We start from the raw sequence: 25,323 nt of genomic DNA, 5'->3' as shown, positions 1-25,323 counted from the left end.
TCATGAATATACTTTTAATTCTTTGGTAGTTGTAAAACACATGAATTACCTCTAATGTTGGTATAAAAGTACATGCTTCTGTTTTTTAAGTTGGAGTACTATTTTGGTTAATTTATTTACAATACAGTGATTGCACTTTGTTAAGACTGGCCATTATACAGTAGCTACACACACATACACGCACACGCATGTCGGGTAAACATATCTTTATGGGGACCGCTCATTCATTTCTATGGGAAAAATGCCAATGCTAACTATGACAACCTTAACCCCTACCCAGCCCTAACCATAACTATAAGTAACCAAGCAATAAACAAGAGTTTTTGCATTTTTCGTTTTTTCGTTGCAGTTGTAGATTTGTATTAAATTTTGTCCCCATAAGGTAAGGTATACACGCTGACACACACACACACACACACACATTACACAAGCTATATATGTGGATGAATCTCTTACCTTTGAATGCTGTTTGGTATGAAGGCTTTAGTGTTAATTTCATAACATGAAATGTTGCAGTCCACATTTGGCTACGTAGAGTGAAAAAGTGATGAATTGTGATAAAGTCCGTGCACTGGATTTCTGAATTTACATAGAATTCGTTGCATTCAGAATTAAAGCTTGTAAACTATATATATATATATAAAAGAACTTCATCACAAATGTTTGGGAGGATTAATGTAAGTCACCTCCACTGAAGCAATGTAATATACACAGATTCACATCATGTTCTTCCAAGTAGTGTTGATTTAAACAGTAGAGAGGAGGTCTATTTTTCACAAAAGACACATTGCCGTAATGAAAACAGAAGACATAAACCGGCTCCCGTGAAATGATTAATCACAAAACACGTTACTGCATATCACATTCTTTACACGTTGGGTCATTGAAAGTATCACCTGACCTGATCACATGGGAGCCACATTTCAGTTCCTCCAGATAACATGCGTGTCTCACTTCATGTTAAAATTCGATATTATAGTCTGACCATCTCCAGCAGGAAAGGCCCCGTCTAAAGTAATGCCACACAACAGCGGAAAGATCCAACCAAAAACCTCAGACTTCTGCCAGTATTGTGGCACCATTGTTCAGTATGCAGAAGGGGACAGACAGAGTCCCATGGTAAGCTGGAATTTAAGCCAATTAAGGATCCCACCTACAGGGGCACCCAAGGGAGTCAGAGCCCTCAGACTTCTGGAGGACACATTTTCATAATCTCCCCTGATTTTCCGTCATGCTGCAGGTCGTTCGGCTTAATCCCAGAGTCCAGGTCACCTTTCTCCTGGCTGTTGGGAGGTGATGGACGTTTTATTCTTCGGAGGATTATGAGGGTCATCAGGAAGCAGATGAAACCACCGAACAAGAAAAACACCTGAAGGCCCAGGAACCTGAAGGTCAGAAATGACAGATGTTTAATGGAAACCACTTCTCTGTCTGTTTATGTTCTTGGGCTAATTTCAATACACACAGCAAAATATGAAGGCCTTTAAGGTAAAGGTGTCAGTTTCACCCTGTTCTGTTCTCTGTACGGCACATACCTTTGGCGGAACAGGTCCAAGTTGTAGTAGCGACAAGACGTTCTTTTGTTGCCTTTTGCCCCCCAGAAGATGCAGGTTGTGTCAATGGCACTTCCGTATATGACTGGGCCTGGCATGAAGGCTTTGGGACAAAAGACAGCTGTGATTTTCACAGACTTTTCATGTGTGCTGTGCCCCAGGCCTCACGGAGACATACAAGAACCAAGAGGTATCGGGCTGTAGTGCTGGAAGTATAGGTACTGAGGGTACTTCGGCACCCCCTCTGGTTGTTGGTGGTAATGCAGTGTCAGAATACTGTAGGGCAGTATTTCTAAAACCAGTCCTTGGGGACCCCCAGAAGGCTCATATTTTTGCTCCCTCCCAGCTCCCTGCCAAACAGTTCACGTATTTGCTCCCTCCCAGCTCCTGCTTTAAAACCAAAAAGTCTGGCTTTCATGCTTGTTATGTAAATAGCTACCGATGATAATGATAGACTTCGGTAAAGTTTATTGGTTGTTCCAACTTTCAGCAGCCTGAGCTCAAAACATCTTCCCAGGCCTAAGGTGTCAGCTCGGCTTGGGGACAGTATCTGTAGCGCAAATTGCCAGTGCTGGCAAAACTAAGAAATGCTGAGATCCTCCAATTGTTAGTAAATGATGAGTACAATTACAACGCCATTTGCCCACCATGTGTTCCAGAAGGAAAACATTGTGATTACCAAAGATGCAGGAAATGACATTTCACAAGAGAAATTCAAAGGAGGCTCGTGAACATTATTGTCAGTAATGCGCGGGATATACATTGCCTTTTGTACTTATCAAAAATGCACGTAATTCATTTTAAGGAGTTTTCTCAAGGCAGATATCACTCATGTCTGTTTATGAAAATTATACTACTTAACAGAAAATATACAAAGTATCTGTATGTTTAATACATTAAGGAGCTACAGTACTTTACCACATCATGAGATAATTGGTGGTTCCCATACTCACCTAATACTCTAAAAATCATGAATTGTATCCCCAGGGCAAATGACTTGTCTTCTGGTGTTACTGTCCTAAATAAGATAATTAGGGGGCAAAAGATTACAAAACTGGTTCTATTCAGTAGATATGTAATTCCCCTTGTCCGATATCTCAAAAATTTGTGTCTGATTGGTGCGAATCAGATATTTTATGTGTGTTTGGCCAAATCCCACATTCAACTACTTGGTCACATCCCTCCCACTACTGTGCGACATCGGGGTTACGCCCCCCCTTCCCCCCCCCCCTCCACCTACCTGAGGATCATCATGAAGGAAGGTGTCTGGGAGAGGGATGCCATAAGACCTGCCAGGGCACAGAGGATCAAGAAGGGGAAGAAAAGGTGGGTGCAGCGCGTGCCGCAGGAACCGCCTCGGGCAGATCCGGCACCATCCTCCCCAATGCATCTGCAAGCCGTATAGTTCTGTGGGGATAGAGGCAGTGAAATGAGGCAGGTTAGCACTTAGTCAAAAGCAGAAGCCCTTCTTTCCAACTTGGCTGATGATCTGAAGAACATTGCTTAATAGGCCTGGTTGCTTCAGGGGAGAACATGTAGCTGGAAGTCTGCAAAAAAGCAATATTTATGGACTGAAGTGATTCCTGAAGGATCATCAGGAAGACATCAGCTTATATGACTTTATTCCATGTTGACTGTATGGTTAATTGTACCAAACCATTAGAACAGCATATTGTCATTCATGGTACTTACTGCCAATATATTATTACATTAAAGGCCAACAAAATTGATGTATTCTCCTGATCCTGTGCAAATACACTGTGTGATGTACAGATGAGCACACAGAACTGGCTTCTTAGCCTCAGAGTAACTGCAGTTCTGGTTGTTATTATGATTTCAAGGTCAGCTTTTGTGATGGGGAAGTGTGACTGGGTGTTGGGGGGGGTTGTTCTTCCTGTGGGTAAATGGTGGTGAACTTATCCGAACCTTCTTGTCAAAGTCCCAATCCTTGCAGCCAGCGTGGCAAGGCGACTGGAACTCCACGCCGTTGGAGCCGCATACAGGATTGTAGGCCTGCGGGTCGCAGGAACACTCCAGGCTGCATGCAGTCGACGTGACCTGCCTCTGAGGGCTTCGAAAGAACAACACATTCGACTAAGCCACAAAAAAGGCCGCAAGAGTAAGCTTACAAAAGCATGACAGAGGAAAGACGGATGACAAGAATGGTAATTATCTTAGAGGGAAAAAAAGCTTTAAAGAGAAGATTCCAGAAAGTCACACAATCCTCAGTAGGGTGTTCTGGATGCCCTACTCTGAGGATGATATCACAGATATATGTTACACATGCTTTGACTTTTTATGAGCAGCTGACATTAAATGAGATGTCCAACGCAGCTCTAAACCAGCTGCAGCTTGTTGAATGTTATTGATGGAGCTGAGAGACAACAGGAGAGAAGCCACCCCCCCCCCCCCTATCTCTTTTGAGTCCCATCATAGGCGGCTAGAATTCTAGGAACTTGGTTTTGCTTTGACGATTGTTAAGGGAATGTCCAGCTGCATGCCCTGGGTGGGTGGGAATGTGGCAGAGACTCCCAAAGGCCAAACGCCTTGCTTTCGATATGATTTGAACATCTGCAAACAATTAGTTGAAATTGTGGCAATATGCAGCCCAACATCGTCGGCAAACGGCAGAGTGTGGGTTGAATGTGATTTCACAGACAAAACAGATGAGTCTCAACAGATAAATAATAACTGGAAACCCTCCTACAGACACAGCAGGAGGGGCTGCGATTAAAGCGCGCGGCGGACCGCTGCACATGCTGAGGGGGTCGTCCATGAGAATGACACGCACCTGGAGGAGAAGATGCCTGCAACCTCTTGGGTGGGGCACCCAAGTAAAAGGAGTGGCATGGCGATGAGGACAGAGGCGAAGACCACGACAGTGCAGAGCAGGGCGGAGCTCCTCACCGACATGTGCAGTTTTCTCATGATTGCCCCACCAGCCATGATTCCCACCATAGCCATAGGGATGTTGATACCACCTAGGACGGGGTTGGGGGAGGAGGGGGGGCGGGGATGGCGCAGAAAGCAAGCAGGGCATATTTGTGTTAATATAATATTGTAATGTTGGTGGACTGTGTTCTGTGTAGCGGATCTCAGTCGCATACTCCCAGCGGGCTCTGCACGATGTTTAAATAGCCCCTGTATCTTACCCGTGTTGTGTTTTGTAAATGCTGCTTACTACATGTGCGAAGTATTATGTGCAACATGATTGCCCCTCCATTTCCCCACTGGAGAAGATCTGAGTGGTGTGATCTAATCTTACTTCTTGGCTGTGCTGGTATACTGAGAATTGCTCTTGCTCAATTGTGGGCAATAAAGAGTCCTTTTAAGGGCTATAATAAAAGAACAATGTTGTGCTGCTAAAACTGCCTCTTGGTTGTTTTTGCTGCGGTGTCTGCAGGGTGCCGCAATATAAAGGGTATATGACCCTCCAGGTTAAAACTCATACCCCTGATCAGGTGGTCACTGGTTCAAATCCCATTCAGGCCCTTGAGTGAAACTCCTTAAGCCCAGTTGATCCAGGGATTTTCTAACCCTGCTTTCTGAATTGTACGTCACTTTGGATTAAAACATTTGGTAAATAATTGTAATGTAAATACAAAATTGTGAGTGATTAATCAATTTCTTAGTGGTCCGTAATTGTCCAACCAGTCTCTTCTACTCCATCTAAGATTCTCTTCTCTTTTGCAAGGCACAGGCATGTGGAGCTGGGGTAGGTTGCAGAGGAGTTAAGCACCACTGACTCACCGATAATCATGTTTGACAGCCAGGGCGCCTTCGAGAACTGCTGCTCGATGAACTTGTTCATGAAGGTGGCGAGTCCAGCTACCATGGCAGCCAGATTGACCTGGGCCAACACCACCAGCAGGAAGATGGGATTTTTCAGAGTTCTCACTACAATCCTTGGAAAAGCTGCAAAGAAGGAATATTCCATCCATCCATTAATTGCCCACACCATTTATCCAGAATAGGATCATATTGCAGGAAGATAGCTATTTAAAATTTTGCATTTCATTCATATTCTGCCAGTTTCAACACTGGATATTCAATGGAGAAATTTGGAATATATATTTTCCTCAGGTAGACAACAGCGGCTCTTTGCTGGGTGCATGAACTGTTCAACTATTTAATCTTCTAAAACTTACTAGTTTATGACCAGGGAGAGTTAAATAACTGAGAATGCACTCACCATTTGAGGTCATATAATAATAATTTAACCTTTATTGTCCCTCATGGGGAAATTCTTTTTACGCCTCCATCAACTTGCTCTTTGTAGAACAAGCTGTCTGTGAAGGGTAGCCACCTGTAGCAGCGCCCAGGGAGCTGGGGGTTAAGGACCTTGCTCAATGACCCACAGACGTGCTGAGGCTGGGTTTGAACCGGCGACCGTGTGATTACAAGCACACAGGCTTAGCCTACTGAGCCACACACTGCTGATTCATTGGTTTTGTCTTATTGCTCATTACACTGTCTAGGCATGTATTCAGGCTTTTTTATGGAGATGTGGGCAGTTTACTTTCAAACATCATTACCTTTAAGGAATTCCAGCAGTGTAGGTTCTTCAGTAGGTGTAGTCTCGCTGATCAGGGTTTCAGGTTCGAGTTCTGTACCAGCCTCTGTAGGGTCCTGTGTTTGGAAGATGAGTATCAGTGTCTAAGCTTATGGGAGATTGTATCAGTGACAGCTTATGAAATAAAGTTCACGTTTGACGTCACAACGAGAACCGAAACTCTATGCCATATTCAAAAGCTACATTCATGAGTTATATTTAAATCTCCGTTTGACAAATTCATTTCTTTTTAAAGTTCTTAAGTCATCGCTTTTATTTTACCTGTAAGATGTTATATCTGGGAAATAAGGTCCTTTTTCCGGAAATGTAACTGCCAGCACCTTCAGTGATATTTCCGTGAAAAATACAATATGTCTGTCACCCTTCCCCCGACTCGTAGGTTTCTTGTGTTAAGCTGAGCTTGACGTCTGCTTCTAAGCGGCCTTTGTTGCCTGATGTGTTGTGCGTTAGGATGGACCCGCATCCTGCCGGTGCCGCTCCGTGCCTAATGCTTCATACATCCTGCCATAAGCTCACTGTGACCACACACTGAATAAATTGCTATGGAAAAAGGAAACTGATCATTATCAAGACTGGCTTATGACCAAATGGAACAATTCCCGTCATTAGACAATATCATTTATCTGTAGAATGTTGCGGAAGTACAGCATCGATGCTGCAAACTGCCAAACACTATATACACCGATTAGCCACAACATTAAAATCACTGATGGGTGAAGAGAATAACATTGATTATTTCATCTCATTACATTGGTCAACGATCCCATTAAATATTAGGCAGGTGAACAGTCAGTTCTCGAAGCAGGAAAATGGGCTAATATAAGAATCTTTCACGAGGGCCAAATTGTGATGGCTAGACAGCACATCTCCAAAACAGTTTGTCTTCTTGGGTGTTTCTGGTATGCGGTGATCAGTATCTACCAATAGTGGTCCAAGGAAGGCCAATGTGGTCACGGGCACCGAAGGCTCATTGATGCATGTGCATTTGTGAAGGCCAGTCTGTCTGGTCTGACCTCAAAGGAGAGCTACTGTAGCATAAATTGCTGAAAAAATGAATACTGGCTATGATAGAAAAGTGTCTTGACACACAGTGCAATGCAGCTTGCTGTGTATGCGGCAGCGTTGCCATAGACCTCTCAGAGTTTTCATGCTGACCCATGTCCAGTGCAGAAAGTGCCTACAAGGGGCACATGAGCATCAGAGCTGGTCCATGGAGCAATGGAAGAAGGTGGCCTGGTTTGATGAGTCGCATTATGTGTTACATCATGTGGACGGCCAGGTGCACTATGGGAAGAAGGCAAGTTGGAGGAGACATACTAGCCAGTGTTCTGCTGGGAAGCCTTGGGTCCTGGCATTCATGTGGATGTTAGATTGACACATACCAGCTAACACCTCTTCATGGCAATGGTATTCCTCAAAGGTAGTGGCCTCTTTCAGCTGGACAGCGCGCTCTGCCACAATGCAAAAATTGGTTTGAGGACAGGAGAAAGTGTTCATGGTGTTGACTTTGCCTCCAAATTCCCCAGATCTTAATCTGATCGAGCATCTGTGAGATGTGTTGGACAAACAAGTCCAATCCATAGAGGCCCCACCTTGTAACTGTCAGGACTTAAAGGATCTGCTGATAACGTCTTGGTGCCAAATAGCACAGGATACCTTCAGAGGTCTTGTGGAGTCCATGCCTCGATGGGTCTCAAGTTCTCACTGCTACTTTCTTCTTCTCTTGTAGCTTGACATCAAAAAGTGATTTAAAATAATATACGACTATAACTTTTTTCCTCTGAGGTTTCCCATTTAAGGTCCTTCCAATATAACCATCTGTTTCTAATCCTGACACTCCTTCAATGTAGAGTTGCCTACAGATAATTAGGCCATACTTACGGGAACTTGCGCAAGATGCTGTCGGAGGGAAAAATATGCTGTAGTAATTGAAACATTTGGCTCAGTCTGACAGCATGGAATACAGTATCTTTTCAGCTCAAGTGTTTTGTAGTGAATGCAGTTTTGTAGTCTACATTAACACTCAGTCATTGACATTGACTTAATCTATCACTAGTCAAATGAACCAGTTCAGATTTTGCTTTCGACCCTAAGGCTGATAGTGATTTACAGAGAGGTGGAAAATCCTGCCTATGGTCTTGCACTGCCAGGATTCTGGTGCATTAGATGCACTAGCAGGGCTAGTGCATCTAATTAATCTGATGTGATGTTGAGTATGGGAGATGCCAGCAGTGCTGTGAGCTGAGGCGAGCACAGATTTACTTTTTTTCATACTCAACAGCAGGAGTAGGTGACCCTGACCCTGGAGTGCTGGTATGGAGTATGTTTTCTATCCTTCCTACCTACCCTTGCCTACCACTGATCTAAAGTAAAAAAAACTACATTGTATGTAGTTTTTTTGTAGTAACGAATATTCACAATTATGTATTTGTACTTTATAGAAGACTTTTTACTAATTTGACGCACGAAGTTAATCTAAGATTTAGCGAGCCTTAGCGGAGATGGCAGTTGGGACAAGGTGTCTCTTTGATTTTAGGGCAAGTCATCACACCACCTCACCCTTGCCCAGGAATGCCAACTCTAACCACCAACCACCTCCGCAGACTATTTGGTCTTATCCAAAAGTTGGTCCCAGAAAAATAGCTCAAACACCAGTGAAGGAAGAACTGGGAGGTGAAAAGCAGGTATTACCCAAAGAAAAAATATGTTCCATAAGAGAGGAAATGAAAAAATGGAAGGCAGCTACAAAAAGCAAGACTCTATACAACTGTCAGATGTGTTGTTGTACCTTATTTGCAAGGACCCATTTTCTAATAGCCGTCCCAGTAAAGTTTGGGTCCAGTGCAAGAAGCACAAGCAGTGGGCCACTGAAGAGTGCACCTGAGGCCAACCACTGCCAGAACTGCATTTCTGACAATCAGTCTGATTAGTCAATTAGGTCTGTACTAGAATAAAAACAAAGATAGCATAATAGTTTTATTTCAAAATATTTGAAATGTGCTACATGAAAGTTGAAATGCAGCTGTTCTGTCAGGACTTAAATTTGTTGTGTTTTTATTTCTTGCAATCTCCAGTGTGATATCTTCCTCTGCATAGTGTGACAACTTAACCACTGATGGGGCACATTCACACAAGTGCACACTAGCTATTTAACTTCCTATACCTCACTTCTGAAGTAAGACCTGAAAATGTAATGAATAAAAATATAGCTTTAGACTTCCTTTTATTTGGTAAGCCATTTATAAGAATATGACGTATCGATCCCAGGATATATAAAGCAAAGTGAAAAGCGTGACAAAAAGCCCCAGTGTTCAGTTTGAATGGCATTCAGTTACATTCTAGCAGTCTAACGACGTAATTATAGTGACATCATGTCCCGAAGTTTTCTGTCGAGAGAGTGCCTTGTAATGGAGATAAAATCTGGACTGTCTGGTAGGGAGCTCGGAGGGAGCAGAAATATGGACCGACTTTGGGTCCCTGAGGTCTGGATTGGGAAACACTGCTTCAGACTCACTGAGATCCTGCACTGGATTTGTTTGGGGAGACCCTGCAGTGTGTGATATGCCAGGTCCAGCACTGGAGGACAGCAGTGGTAAGAATTTGCACGTACTGCAGTTCATACATCGTCCAAGAATCCAGAAAGTATCTTATTGAGAAATTAAGAAAAACGACAAGGCTGCACCAAGGACACAGACAGAGTCCAGTCATCCTATTTGGGCAGCAATGAGTTAATTCATTCTTGGAGATTCTCTGCAAGCGTTTCATTCTTGGCACGTTCAGACAAGCCTGATCTCAGGTTGTCCGCTTGTTTTCTTTTAGTTTAACCGTGGTGCCTGTGACCCCCAACAGATCTCGTCCATAGAGGATTGTGAGATCAAACTTTTCAGTAGTTGCCGATGAATCCATAACCAGTGGCAGGGTGCTGATGAGCTTTGATGATGCTGCGGTTTGCGACCAAGTCGGCATGCGGCCGAGTGTGCCTCCGTGTCTCTGCTGCGTGTGGACCTACCTCTTTTGGCATCTTGGCCGGGAAAAACAGGTATGGCAGCGAGGTTAGGAAAAGTAAGCCAGCTGCCAGCAGGAAACCAAGCCACCATGCCCCGATCCATCTGGGATCCCCATTGGTCAGCTCTATTTTATCTAGGAAGAAGCAAACATACACATAATGGCCAAGCTGAATACCATTATTAAAATTACTCATCATTTATACAGCTGTGTATAGTATTTATACTCTACACTCAAGGGTTGGAAAAGGACAAATGCCAGTGCCTTATCTATTTACAAACAAATATAATCATCAATATAATCAACATTCTCTTGCCAGTCACAACACGCCCAGACATCTTAATTCTCTTTTCCAGTACCATATAGGGATTCATTTAAAATGTGGGTATTATTAAAACAGAAGGCGAAACTTTAAGCCAGGAGTATACAATCTTTCATTTTCTTTGGCAGCAAAATACAAGGAAGCAGAATATTTGGTTAATGATTAAACACAAACTATGTTTTCATTAGCAGACATAATCAGCAAACAGCTAACCGTCACCGAGTGGAATGACTCTGCTTTCTGCTTCAGTCGCTTATTATGTTTCTCTATCTTTGTTTAGGTTCTTTGGGTGAAAACCCTGTAACTTGAAAAACCAAAAGGAAACTGTTGCTGAACATGAACATTGTTGTGCTTGTGTTAGTATCCCTGGGAAGGTGAGAGAAACGGTGAAATGCAGCCGTTTTGGTTTTCTTGAGATTATAAGTCACTCGCTTTCACTTTCTTTCTCTCTCCCTCCCCCCCTTCCTTGTTCCAGGGTTTTTTTTGCTTTGCTTAACCCTGTCGGAGTGTTTAGCCTTGATTGTTTCTGAGCAAACAGTCTCTAAAACGATATCTTTTCCCTCCCACCTCCGTTAGAATTACTTCAGGGGTCACGACAATTTTCAAGGTCTTGGCATATTGTGCTCAGATGCAGCAACTGGAATGCTTGCCTTTGGTCACTTAACTGTTCATGATAAACAGAAGCATTTCACCCTGCCCTCTTATTGGTTCTCAAAGGTCAGCGAGAGTTGTGACATCAACCTAAAGCAGAGACATCTGACAAACTGCGATGAAATTTACCCAGGACTCACACTCAAGCTAATGCCGCACTCTGAAGCCTGTTTACAGCTGTCATCCATCTGTTATCCTGATATTATGACATTTCGGTCAAACTGGACGAAACACAGACTGTATATATGGACTTTCATGTAGTAAAATGCTAAGTTGGTGTTAGGGCTAAATTGTTGGAACAAACTAGCTAGTAAAGTTATAAAACTGTCTTTTTTATTTACGCTCTCAAAAAACTGCATAAAATGTTTTGGTCCCCTTGGCGAGCGAAGAGAGCATGTGAGCAGAGCAGTGCAGAGCAAAAAGACACGAGAAATATGAGATACAGCGATCACCGTGAGATATCATGAGAGAGGCTGCCGTAAACACACTTGGCATCCACCAAACCAGCACTGTGCGTTATAAGTTACTAAACTTTTTTATCACATTGCAAAACTTCTTATCAAAACCACGATGGAGAAAGTTGCAATGCAGATGGGTCAGCTGTATAAGGCTAGAACCTCCCATGAAACACAGAACAACAGAGGGACTTCTGATTCAGGATAATTCTCTTGGACTGCTGCCAGTAGCTGTAAAAATACATGATCAATCAAAGGGAGTCTACAGAAAATGCTGTGTTAATTATTTGTGATCCCATTGCTAAGTTAAGAGAGTTCACATGCTCTTTTGAGCTGTCCAGATGGACACCATAGGAGGTCCAGCTTTCAACGCTCTAATCTGTTCCAGACGGAAGGTTCTACCATGCACCTAGATAACAACAAATGAGAGTGGCAAAAACTGAGACGAGGGCCAACGTACCCTTGGGCAGCTTGTCAAAGTCCACGTAGAACCTGAGCAAGAGGGAGCCCAACAGGAATCCAAAGGCCGGGCCAATCACTGATACAGCAAACATTATACCTGGAGGGTAAAGAAGCCACCACACACGTATAGTTTCCCTGAATGGTGCAAAAACATGTATGTTCTACATATATGTTCTAAGTTATTCACAGTGACTGGAGCTTTTATTTATCGTGGGTTTACCTTCTTCGAACAACTATAAATCTCTAGTTTAGTATATTCTTATAAATGGCTTACCAAATAATGTTTAGTCATTTGTCAGTCAATACAAGGTACAAATGGAACAATCACTGACAGACACTTTTGTTCATTTTAACATGTGGCTGACATTATAGACCCATATTTCTCTATTGCATCATCAGCCCATCAAATTTTGCCAAGCAATTAATCATCAAGGCACTGATTAGGAGAATTAAGTCGGTTATTAATGTGGTATTCAGGGTGTGATATGAGAGTGATAGTAAATGCCCATAATGCTTTGCGATGTCCGTACCGAGGTACAAGGGCGAGTTCTTCCTGCTGGCGTAATCGTCGATGTAGGAGATGCCGAAAGGTTGGATAGGCACTCCGCCAATGCCAAGCAGCAGCTGGCCCAGGAGCAGAATGGGAATCACGGCCCAGTGATCGGGGTTCCCCGTCTCCGTCTGGTTCTGCAGTTGCGAAGTCCCGTACGACTGATTTGACGCAGAGCACAGGTCAGAGCTAGACCTGTTGTCCGCTGCATCTAAATAGAAGAGGGGAAGTCAAGCACACAGGAAGCAGAAGCTGCTGCTGATGGCTTCAGAATTGTTTCTTTTTCCAGACCAGGAATGAATTCAAGTTTCTTTATAAAAATCCACATTCCCCATTTCTGTCATTGTCCACAAGCAGTTACAGCTGAATGTTATGATACTAAACTACTTTGCTGTGATTTCAGAAGGATCTCAAAACTCCAAAGACTGTCGATAAGCAAAAGTGAAAGCACAGGAAGTGTTTCAGGCGTTTCAGACTGTGCTATGAAAAGTTGGGGAAAACAAAATTCAGTGGACAAAGTCAGCTAAGTCATCCCACAGCAGGATTTAAGCTTGGAAACTCCACATGGGCCGGGCCCTCAAACAGCCACAGGAATAAGTAAGCGGCGAGTGACTGCGTCGGTCCTGCCATTAAATCGCTATTTATAAGTACATTTATTTGGAATGAAAACAAACCACAGGAACCCCATTTTACAGGAGCCCAACAATATTATAGTGTGCACTGGAAACACATATAGCTCTGGAAAAAAAATCAGAGACCACAGCAAAGTTTTCTGTTTAACTTATTTCTCAGTTCTTGAGTATGTGTAAAATGTCCATTTTTTTTGCAAACTTCAGCCTGGCTCTTCCCTGCTTTTCATTAATGAAGCGCTTCTTTCTTGTTTTATGGGACTTCTGTCCTGCTTCTAGGAGCCTGTTATGAATTATCCTAGCAGTGCACTTTACACCACTTAATGTTGCCCTTTTTTTTTTTGAAGACCGCCACTTAGTTGACGGTCATCTCTGGCATTAGAAAGTCACTTCTGCTCTCTACCTGGCTGGTTGATGGGGGGGAGGCTGGGGGGTATCCCACAAAGCATAAGGTACAGAGGGACACACCGTGATGGGTTGCCAGATCATCGCAAGAAACATACAGACATATTCACAACTTATAGATGCCAGTTATCTTAACTGAATCTTAACGCGTCCCCCTCACATCTCATAATTATTAGTCTGAACCCCCCCACATTTAACATAAAAAATGTGTTTTATGCCAGTGTGCCCCCCCCCTCCCCCACATTCAAAATGCGTCTGACGCCCCTGATTCATACACAGGGTGGAGGTACGATTTAAGTCCCACCCTCAGAGATATGAGTCAACAGTGCCAGTTGCTGAGACACTGTGTCACCCCCATAGTCCAGGTGCACACTGTAAACCATCTGTCACAGCCAGTTTTCATGCCTGTTAGCAAGCAGTCTGAACATTGGCAACATTGGGCGAAGTACGAAGACGGTCTGACTGCTGGGTGGTGGGTTGGGAGACGCGGTGCCAACTCACTGCTTATGGAGCTGCTGTACTCGTATGGCCCGTTGATGAAGTGTGGGAGGGCCATGAGAAGGACTGCCCCACTGGCGATCAGGCCGCCCACTCCGATGCAGCGTGGCCGGTGTACCCGGCTCCCGAAGTAACTGACAAACACGATCAGGACCGTGTTCCCCACCTGGAAAGTGACACACGCATCGTGGAATGTTAATACCATGCCGAGCAAGTCCACCAATCCCGATTATACAGGCCATTTGGTTTATAAGGTTTTCAGCAGAGGTGGAAAGTTCAGGTCCAAAAAGTACAAATCCAGACCAAGGTTTTGTTTGATTAAATCTGCTAATGAAATCATAGTTAGTCTATAATCTGTAGTCAAAGACCAAATATTCTGCTTACTTGTATTTTGTTGCAAAAGAAAATGGAACAAACCTTGGTCTGGATTTGTACTTTCTGCATCTGAACTTTCCACATCTGCTAAAAATTTTCCTCCTGTGGCTTTTGGGCCACTAAAGGGAGGCGTGTGATTCTATACATTATGAATTTCAGCAGATGTCCATAAAGGCTCAGCTTTTCTTTTCTTTCAGCCCTCATTTGTTACTTTTTTGTATAGCTGCATGAGCCTTCTCAAGGTTTGTAGTCTCTCTTGTTCAGACATTAAAGAAATTACAGAAAATAGCACCACAACCTCTTGCTTGAGAGATATACAGTATACAGAGCCTAGTAACACTAACGGCAAATGTAAAGAAGTATGTCTGGGACAGAATTTTATGGCTCTTGCCCCAGCTTTCTCAAACCCTAATCCCCATATTTTGAGCGGCTGCCCAGTAGGTTTACTCCAGGACACTCTAAATACTCTGGCGAAACAGGAAGGTAGTGTTTTCCTTTGTCATAGATTGAATACAACATCTCCCTGTGCAGGCTGTTTCCCCCAGAAGCCCAGGATAAACATTTACATTTATTTATTTGACAGACGTTTTTTTTGACAGAGTAGGACCAGCCCCAGTCCCTGGAGCAACTGCAGTTAAAAGTCCTGCTCAAGGGCACAATGGTGACATCACTCTGCCAGCCACAGCATTTGAACCCGTGACTTTCTGGCCATGGACATAACCCACAGAGCCACAAACACCCCCCCATACCTGGTTATGAGCTCATAATTTGCTCTTAATAATGAATAAAAGGTCTTGAATAAACTTCTTGTGATGTCTGGTTATGTTTAATCGTTATAATAATTGTTGTAATATTTGCATTATTACAGGAATTATTATAACGATACAATGTTTATTCATAAAACAAAAACTGAGTTTAAAACATAAACTAAAACTAATATTATTTTTCAGCTGTACAGGATCTAAAAACATAGAAGAGATTAGAAATTCAGTAAAAAAAAAAAAAAATGAATACTGAAATAACCCTGTTACATTCACCTAGTTATTAAGACTGCTAAAATATCTGTGTCAGAACACGTCATTCTCCTGTTTACTGACTGGGTTACATTGTTTTTTATTTAAGAGGGAAATGTTAAGTAGCACAACAATATACTGTATTCACTGGAGCATCATCTTTTGAATCAACGTCGTTAAATTCATCAACTGGTTGGGCTGGATTTGTATCACCAACAAAAGAAAAACTGGATAGTTTTCATATCTTTTATTAAACCATTTTTCACTTATTAAACACTCAAAGCAAGTTTCAACAAGACATTCCTACCTGATTGGTAACTGATGATCTAGAACACACCTGTACCAGGTATTTGATTGTTTAGTTGCTGGGAGTTTGGAGGGAGCAAAAACATGGACTGACTGGGGGCCCCTGAGGACTGGGCTGAGAGACACTGGTCTTGAGGGAAGGTAATCATGAACTTCCAGTGAGCACCTCGCCATACCTCATTGAAACTGGCGATGAGGCCTGACATTTGACTGGACAAGCCATATCTCTTCTCGATGGTGGTGATGGAACCCTTCAGGTAGCCTGATACCAGGAGCTGGGCGAGCTGGAGCAGCCCTTGACAGAAGACGAAGAACTGCAAACCAGTAAGAGTAAGGTCAACAGCTAGTCTATTTGTTGTCTGCCCAGCAGATGCCTTTATCCAAAGCAACATACAACTGAGGTTAGCCACTTTGTCACTGAGCCACACGCCATGAAACTTTAAACTTGAAGAAATGCAGGGGGGGGGGGCTTGCCCCTCAGTAGAGAGTGTGGCACCTCCAATGGTAGATTATAAAGTGTTGGGTCCCCTGAATCCAAGATATCCATGGCTCTCTGAGGCACGTGCATGGAATGGAAAGACGCTCATATAAGCATAAGGTGTTTGCTTCATGCACAAGGTTTTTGCAGGTTCATGTGTGGCAAAAAGAATGATAAAAGTATGACGAAGAAAGGGATTTGATCCTGACAAAAGCAGAAGTCTGTAAATATCTACTTTTGCTTACTGGCTGAATCACTGGGATTACTTTGAAAATGTTTTTGAGTTTTTTTTTTTTTTTTTTTTGCCACAACAAATTCCCCCAAGTTTATCCTACGTAAAAACATGAAATTCTGCAATTTTACAAGCTGTCTTATATGCTGACTAATAGTATGCAGATGTTTGAATGCAGTGGTGTAATTTTCTCCCCCTTTCTGCAGGTTCAATTGCACAGACAGCATTTCTGTAAGCGAGAACTAGAAAACAATCAGGCTTTGCAGGTTTGCTGACTACGATCCTGTCTGACATTTCAGTTAGAGTTGTTACAGATGTTATGACCACTAACTGATAGTGTTGCTTCATTCAAAAGGGAAAAAAAAATATTTTTCTTTGACTAACATTGTTTCTGTGGGGTCAGTGAAACACTAATTTATAAGAAGCTGGTGCCATTCAGGTCCTTTCCTATGTTAATTAAAAATGAGCAGTCAAACTGTCAGGGGATGGCATTGTATTTGGAGATTCCCTTTCAACCATGAACCAAACTGAAAAGAAATTGCAGTTTCATCTGTTTCATGTATGCTTTTGACTTGAACTACATCAGCACAGTTTTGAAATTGAAAAATAGTGCTTTAGTCAGTGATGCTGGTAATACCAATGAAAAAAGGGAAACCATGAGGTACAGTACCAGTCGAAAGATTTTGCACGCACCGAGATTTTCTACATTTGCATGTTACTCACTTAACATTCACTAAAACTACACTCAATATTCTTTATTAACAAATAAATTTACAGTATGTTCACCATTTGAGTATTTTTGTTAGCATGAAAATGTCGATCTTTGATTCATCAAAGTAACCTCCTCTAGCAGTTATAACAGCAGAGAAAATTCAAGGCATTCTTTCTACAAGGGACATTAAATACTGCTCTGTTTCATGAAATGAAATGGTAAACTAGTGCATTTAAAGTTGAAAGACAGCCTAGAATTTGACTATGCCATCACCACACAACCAGTTAGTAGGATGTCAGACATGCACTGTTAACTTGTTTTATTTAAGTTATATTTTCATTCGTAGTTCTTAACAAGGATAAACAATTGCAGTTTATAAAATAAATGGAAAAGTAGTAAAACCTTGTAGGATGCAAAAACATTTCACTGGTTGTGTCAATTTTTTTATACCAGAAACTGGTTCTGGGGCTAATCGGCAGGATCGTGTTGCAGCCCTTCAGTGTTTGACTACTCTCCCATGACTTTCCTGGGAGTCTTTTGCACCTCACGACACCCCTCACCACAGCGGATACACTGCTCTTTCATCATCTGGTGAAGCAGTTCAGATTAAGTTTAGGAAGCAGAAGTGCTAAGCTACATCTAAAGCCCTATTGCAGCATGACGGGCAGAGCACAGGTGTGTTATAATTTAACTAGGGGCTGCTGTTTGGGAACTGAAAAGGTGTCTCTGTCCAATGAGTTCTGAGGGCGGCAAGAAAAGGGGCATCATACTGTACCTTAATGTTGCTGAGAAGGCTGAAATATCGAGCATGGCGTCCGGTCACTGGCGAAGACCTTCTGGGCGTGTCAGCAGTCATGTTGGCCTTTTCGTCACTCTAGAATGAAGCATTTCATAAAAACAAACCAGCCATTCAGTGCCTCATTCTTATTGTTTTTTGTTTTTTTTGCCGTCTTAGAACTTTCTACTCCGTCTCTTGGACGGCAGCAGCCTCCCAGCGGGGAATACCACTGCGTTAAAGGTACAATGCTCACAAAAGTGAACTTTGAATCCAAGCTAAGGCGTAGTCTCACACTTTGTTTCAGCAAACCAGCGCCATATGTTGAAAGGCGATGTGTGAACACTCAGGTTTTTCTCTATTGATGGATGCACGCCCTAAATGGTATTAAAAAAAACTAAGTAAATAAGTGGAAAATAAAATGCACACTAGAAAATCGCCTCACGGGTGGTGTGACGGTACACAGTCGCCTCCCACCTCTGGGACTGGGATTTTTGCCAGGGTTCCATGCATGTGCGGTTTGCATGATCTCCCCGTGTCACTCTGGGATTTCCTCAAGGTTCTCTGGCTTCCCCCACAGTCAGGGGCGGATTAACGCACAGGCTAGATATGGCTTAAGCCTAGGGGCCCCACGTGTGCCAACCTGCAAGGGGGCCCCCATTGGCGCGGAGGGGGGCGGGGTTGGGGGGCCCACAGACTACTGTAGCCTAGGGGCCTCTGTGCACCTTAATCCGCCCCTGCCCACAGTCCAAAAACATGCTGAGGTTAATTAGAGTTACCAAATTCCCTACAGGTATGCATGGTTGTATGAAGGGTGTGTCTGTGCCCTATAATGGGTTGGGCCCGTCCAGGGTTATTCCCTTTCTTCTGCCTGTAGCTTCTGTGATAGGCTTCAGACCCCCCGCGACCCCAAATAGGGTAAGATTGCATCACTAAGGGAATGACAGTTAATTAGTCAGCATTTATCGCAGGATCAAGAGCCTAGTGGGTGTCTTGGAAGGCTGATGTTTGAAGGTTAAATGAGGAGAGAGATCTGATATGCCTAGATAGCTAGCTGCTGTGAAATCAAACCAGAGGAATGTTGAGAGGGGAAAAAAAACAAACAAACAAAAAAAAACAGAAAATGGAGAACAATGTAGGGGAATTATGCTGAGGCCAATCCAGATATCCTGAGGTGGCTGTGCACCGACAGACTCTCACTGTTGGAAGTATCTGCAGGAAGCCCCCTTTTGCCCCTAAAGGTAGACAGTGCTTTTCACTACCTGATATAGTGTCGGGAAGCTTCAAAACAAGCCATAAAACACAGTTCTGTGCCAAGTTGGGGAGTGAAGGCTATTGCCAGAAACCTTCAATGGATCATTTCTGTCAGCTTTTGTTTGGTGTTGTTGTTTTAGCTGTGACTAGTAATGAGTAATACATTACAAAATGTGGGTTTGCATTTCCAGCTAGCCCTTTTATCCAAAGAAACATAAAATTGTGAAAACTGTCAATCAGTTCTAGGAGCAACACAGGCTGATAGTGAAACCATTCTGCCAGCCACGGGATTTAAACCAGCAACCTCCTGTTTACAGGCAAGGTGATAACATCAAAACACATTGACCTACTGACCCAAAATTGAGACTTAGACTTTTCCGATTATTCCCCTGATTATTGGTGTTTAACCCACGATTTCACAGATTTTCAACCAACATTTATGGGTCTTTTCTCCCTATCTCGAATGGGTGACACATTTTTTTGTGCCAACTGTAGTTGTGAATATTTAAGCACAATTGCACTGGGTATTTCATTTTGAGTGATTAAATTTGATTTTTTCCAAAACATTGTTTTTTTGTTTACATCACTGTTCCTGCTTTACAGTTTGAGATTGAGTCAGGTAACAGCATGTAACAATCCCATTCCCTGGGGTTCGAAAGCCTCAGAACCATCAACTGATTGAAGTGTACTAGATTCTTAAAGATATTTTAATTGGTATCTGTCAAACAAAAATCACACTTCTTTGCTTCAAAGATCTGTGACTTAACTGTCCAGTTTAGGCAACTTTCAGAGCATTTATGCACAGCCTTGCCAATTAGTAAGCAGTAAAAACTTTCTAACAGAGACAGACAAGCAAACTGTGCATGCACACAGACACACAGACACACACACACCGAGGCATGTTTAAAGACAAAAAAACAGAACACCATACCAAACAGGTCTGAGCATTCCAAACCAAGACGAAAAGCAGATCGGAGCTGGCAAAGTTCTAATTATAATACTAGTCACACAATCATTACTCCCTCTAGCTGTCTTTGAGAACAAGCGCGACTTTATGATACAGACTAGATGATCGCATTGACTATAAATACAATTACCGTCTATGTCCCTTTTATAAACACTTCCATAGACATATACATATTACATACAGTGAACACAATACTTAATTTCCTTTACAATTATTAAATTGTTGTTGTTACAACTGCAGTGATTGCTCACCTAAAAATGAACAAGTTTCTGTGAAAATTCTGTAAGAAAAAAAAAGTAACGTTAGATACTTACTCTTGATATGCAAGCACCCTGAAGGACTCTGTCTATGGTTTTAAAAGTGAAAATCTAGCTATCTTTCCAGCCAAGGAAATAGGCGGAGTTTGTGCAAGGATTTGCTGCCAATAAATTTAACAGTAAGCAGCAGCAGATTTAAAATGTTAAAATGGTAATGTGCAGTATACTCTTAATCACCTGGATTCATGGCTTAAAGCATAAACAAACGAGCAAATTGAAACAACAGTAAATAAGATTTTACTTGCAACATATGCAACATAATAATAAATATTATATTCCATGTTCTATTCAATTAAGCTGACAATAGTTATATCGTAAAGTACATTTGTTTTAAAATAATGAGCAACGGTACTGCAAATAAAAACAATGTTAATGGCGATATCATCTGTTGCATTCTAGATTAAATATACCTACAATCGATGGTGCTGTTCATTGGTGCAAACTATGGTAACTGAGTAATAAAAAGTGTCTGATAATTGTAAAATAAAGGACTGTTATCAATTTCATTAAAAAGAATTAAAATAATCATAATTTAAATTTGCAGCCTTGGTTAACCCACGTTTTTGCAGTATTACTGAAACCTAAACTGTACCAAGCATCTACCACTAGGTGGTGCACCATCACTGTCTAGAAACGTATGACAGAATTAGTTACTAGGTTTGCATATGCACAGCTCAGTCGAGCTACGGTTATAGCCCGTCTACGCTGTTTAATCGGACTGCTGCCCTTGTCCCAGCCTGAGAAGGGAATCGAATTATTGAGCAAAGTATGTCCGACTCCGCTACGATACGTGGCAGTATGGCTCCTTTCAGCTTGCTAATACTGGGCTTTTTCCGGTTGACCTATTACGTCACAGTCGTAAAAAATAAATGTAAAAAGTAATAATGGATGCGTGTGCAAATGAAGTGACACAAACTTTAATTGCGAACTGGTCAGAAAAACAGATACAACAAATTCTGGATAGCATAACATGAAATAAAGTATTTTGTGTAATATACTATGATAGCACGGTTTTGGAAATTATATATAAATATTGCAATGTGATTTTGTTACAATAAATATCTGGGTATTTATGAAACAAATAAGTCCAACAAATTTCTCACGAACCCCTAGGAGTTATTTAAATATTAAGGATGAAAATGATTATGATTGTCTCGGAGAACGCACGCAGCGCTCATGCAAAAGCAGCAGAAGTAAACAAACTGATTTTTAAACATGTACTAGATATTCTTGAAAATAACTAATCATTAAAATTGCAAAACTTGCTAGGTTTTTTTTCCCTGTGACAGTCATATCCTTTGAGGGGTGACTGTGGAGCATGCGCAGAATGCCTAGGCCAGTTTGAGTCTGATGGAACGTAAATTGATCTCCAATCGCATTATCTGGGTGTCTTAGTCCCACTACGAGAAAATCAGTTTAGTGGGATCTCATTTGTTTTACATGCACTTTCAAATTTGGGTTTTAGTCAGAGTAACACAATGATTAAATTTTCTTAGTGTGCATGAAAACATACAGACTGTTCTGCGTATATTTTACTGCACTTGACTGCCTTGAATCAATTAACACTTAAAAGCTCCTACAAAGGGTGTGATGAAATGAAGTTCATGGAGTGTAATTGCCAAACGTGGGCCACAGTACAGAGAGTACTGTGGGTGTGACCAGGGCCGTAGCCAGCTATCAGGTCACCGAAGTTCGAACCTCTGTCATTTTTTAAGAGGTAAAACAAAATTTGAAGCTAGATATTCACCTGAATAAAAAATTTAGGCTAACTAAATGGATGGATGGATGGATGGATGGAGAAAAGAACTGTGGAATCCCTGGGCATATTCAAGCAATAGAAAAAGGATTCAGGTCTGGATCACGAGGGCAGCAGTCTGAGCAGAGCCTCCCAGACCTTCCACTTCCCAGCCACCTCCTTATCTCCTCCAGTGGGATACCCAGGTGGTCCCAGAATAGCCAAGAGAAATTATCTCTCCAGCGTCCTGAGTTAGTGAATCAGGCCTGTTGTATGTAATTTACATTCCTGCCGGAATTGTAAACATCCACTAACACTAGTTTAACAAAAGTTAAACTAAATTAAATACTTGGTGCAAAAGACAACAAGGCGGTACAAATATGGTGGATTGACAGTGCAAATGTGGACAGCAGCCGCTTTTAGTTTTACAGTCTTTGTTGTAGAAAGTAAGCAAAGTAAAAGAAGCTGAGTGTCAGAAACAAAGCCTGAGATGCTGCGTCAAATGAGCTGTTTTCTAAAGCAGAATCTGAATCTGGAAAGTTTCATATAGAGAGTTGTAATTTGTGCTGGCAAAAAACGAAAAAATGTGTTTTTCATTACCCCAAATGTTATCTTTTTCAGGAATTTCTGCCAAACTAATGTGTTTAACCGTCTACATTGAAAACACACTTGGATCAAAAACATCCAGCTCATGCCGAGAAACATATTGACTTTCACAACAGGGAACCAGCACTGCTGGTGGAACAAGAGAACATTTTCTCACAGCGAGTGATGGTTTCAGAGCGGGCTCTCAGGGGTCTTTTTTGCTGTCATGTTGCATTGCCTGTGGTAAGAGACCACACACAATTGGAGAAGACCTGAAATTTAGGGGCGACCAAAGACATTGGTTGGTATTTGCTTGATGAGGAAGCTGTTCGTAAAATTGACACCGATTCTTTGTAGATGAGTTGTTGGATTGTTGAACTAAATACACAACAAAGTGAAAGAAGATGATCATGGGTAATAAAATGTGTAATATTTCTTCATTGCATAATATAACAGGAATCACAGTGCAAGAATGTTTTGGGCCTCAAGTATGTCTTTAATAATAGATACTTTATTGATCCCCATGGGGAAATTGTCTTTACACCTCCCTCAACTTGCTCTTTTTTGTAGAGTAAGTTGTCTGTGAAGGACAGCCAGACCTGCAGATGTGCTGAGGCTGGGTTTGAACTAGCCACCTTTAAATTACAGCCACATGCTGCCCCCAAATTAAGACTGTTGTAGTGCTTGTGAATTACATTCAAATGTTCTGGAATTACATTCAAACATAAAGGATTCAGAGCAAAGATCATCGTATTTACGAAACAGACACACTTGGGGCAGTCAATGTGTCACACACTCAGAGACAACGGTACCACAAACCTCTCACAGTTTCACATGGAATTTATTTTGTCAATGTGTTTGTTTTGATTGAATTGAGAGGCCTTGATGCTGATATAATATCCTTTTACTTTTGATTATGAGACAGCAAAGGAAGAATCACAACTGTAACTGATTGATCTGCAATGTGACATAATGCTGAAAGTTTATTTCTGTAACACTGAATGAGTTCTATGCCTCACTGAGTGAGGTAAAGTTTCCCTGCAGTCGCCAAGCAGCACAATAGGTTATTGTGTTATTGGGATCTACATGCATGTGTGAGCAAACATTCAACGTAATGAACACCAAGTAATGTCACACATCGCAGACGAACATCAACCACTTGAGTGTTTTTTATGGATTGCCACCATGCAGCTATGAATGGATTTCAAAACTCTTGCAAAACAAGTCCTGACCACTGCCCCAAAACCTTTTTTGTCTTGTGATTGTCAAGGTTATTATAAATATGCACTAACCAGAACAAGACAAAAAGTCATCTGACTTGCCTCCATAATGCTCCTGGTCATATCTCCCTATCTTCCCCTCATTGATTCCTGCCTGTTACTTTATGGTGGCCTTTGATTTCGGCAACCCCCCCCCCCCCCCCACAGGCAGCTGCACAAGCCAATGTCCTTGCCACTCATCAGCTTGCTCATCAATGATGTGGATCCTGTTCCAGGATCAGACCATCTCTCAACCAGCATGGTTCCTACAGGCACTGTTGGTCATCCTCTATGGGGGGAAAAGGCCAAGGTCATTCTGACCATTCTGATGTCACACAGGGATGTTGCCAACTGTTTCCCACTGAGCTACAATGTAATCATGTACCCAACAGCTCAGCCAACATCACTGCCAACGTGTAACTTCTCAAAGTCACCCTGATCATGGCGCTGTTTCTGATATGTTGGTCTCTCCTCCTAGACATCTGTGGACATGGACTATGCCCTGATAACATTCTCCCATGAAACTTTCTTTTCCCTGATTATTTTGCCAATAAGACGCAATTTACTAGAGATATAATCTTCACCTAAAAAGATAAATCACTGACATGTAGAAACGAAAGCAACATTATCTCATTTGCACATCTCACATTCAGATCCTATTCGTAAAAAGAGTTTTGAGTGCATTGCAAAATATATGGTGTACCATGGTATTCCTTTTAGGGAGGGCCAGCCCCACCTCCCCCGGTCCACAGTCCAAAAATATGAGACAAATCATGTTGCATATTGGTACAAAATCATTTTATTTTTCAATACGTGGAGATCACGCAATATGCAGGACAGGTGCAAATTGTAATCGTCCAATTATCATAACTGCAGTGACATATTCCTTTTGCACAAAACAAAAAAAATTATTTGGTTGTTAAAAAATTTATGTTCTTATTTAAAGAAGGGATACAGTACATGGGATTAGCTACAATCAACAAGAACAGTACTTACAAATCAAAGTATTTTTAACTCTTGGTTCTCATCTTACATTCTCTTTAAATGCCAGGTGCACCTTGCACCTTGGTGGATTGTTCTTACCATGGTGGATTTGCAAGGTGGTAGAAAACAACTTCTCTCTGCAAAGGAAATGGATCTGCTCATGTGTGAAGTGAAGCGGTGCTAGGCCTGTCACGATAACCACTTCTGTTGTATGACATATTATCCCAA

General features: G+C 42.0%; 1 protein-coding gene across 1 annotated transcript; it reads right to left on the bottom strand.

The window, feature by feature from the left end:
- slco2b1 (solute carrier organic anion transporter family, member 2B1) lies at window positions 1-20,621 on the bottom strand. Its single transcript, XM_023827746.2, has 15 exons — window positions 20,530-20,621; window positions 17,995-18,093; window positions 15,974-16,111; window positions 14,107-14,269; window positions 12,552-12,782; window positions 12,020-12,118; window positions 10,136-10,266; window positions 6,089-6,182; window positions 5,304-5,468; window positions 4,345-4,534; window positions 3,480-3,624; window positions 2,794-2,960; window positions 2,507-2,571; window positions 1,536-1,656; window positions 1-1,385 (listed from the first exon to the last, which is right to left on the bottom strand). Exons 2-15 carry the CDS (start codon window positions 18,073-18,075, stop codon window positions 1,184-1,186), a joined length of 1,992 nt encoding a protein of 663 aa, XP_023683514.1. The 5' UTR covers window positions 18,076-18,093; window positions 20,530-20,621; the 3' UTR covers window positions 1-1,183.
- Window positions 20,622-25,323: the final 4,702 nt, after the last annotated feature.

The sequence above is a fragment of the Paramormyrops kingsleyae genome, chromosome 18 (assembly GCF_048594095.1).
Source record: "Paramormyrops kingsleyae isolate MSU_618 chromosome 18, PKINGS_0.4, whole genome shotgun sequence".
Lineage (NCBI taxonomy): Eukaryota > Metazoa > Chordata > Actinopteri > Osteoglossiformes > Mormyridae > Paramormyrops > Paramormyrops kingsleyae.
The sequence above is the reverse complement of the archived record's forward strand: the minus strand, read 5'-3'. Positions and strand labels throughout refer to the sequence as shown.

Coding starts and splice junctions, on each gene's coding strand:
- slco2b1 (XM_023827746.2), bottom strand. CDS start 18,075: ATGACTGCTGACACGCCCAGAAGGTCTTCGCCAGTGACCGGACGCCAT. Junction 10,267..12,019: donor CTTTGACAAGCTGCCCAAGG/GTACGTTGGCCC, acceptor GCTTCTTCCTAG/ATAAAATAGAGCTGACCAAT. Junction 2,572..2,793: donor TCCTTCATGATGATCCTCAG/GTAGGTGGAGGG, acceptor TATCTTATTTAG/GACAGTAACACCAGAAGACA.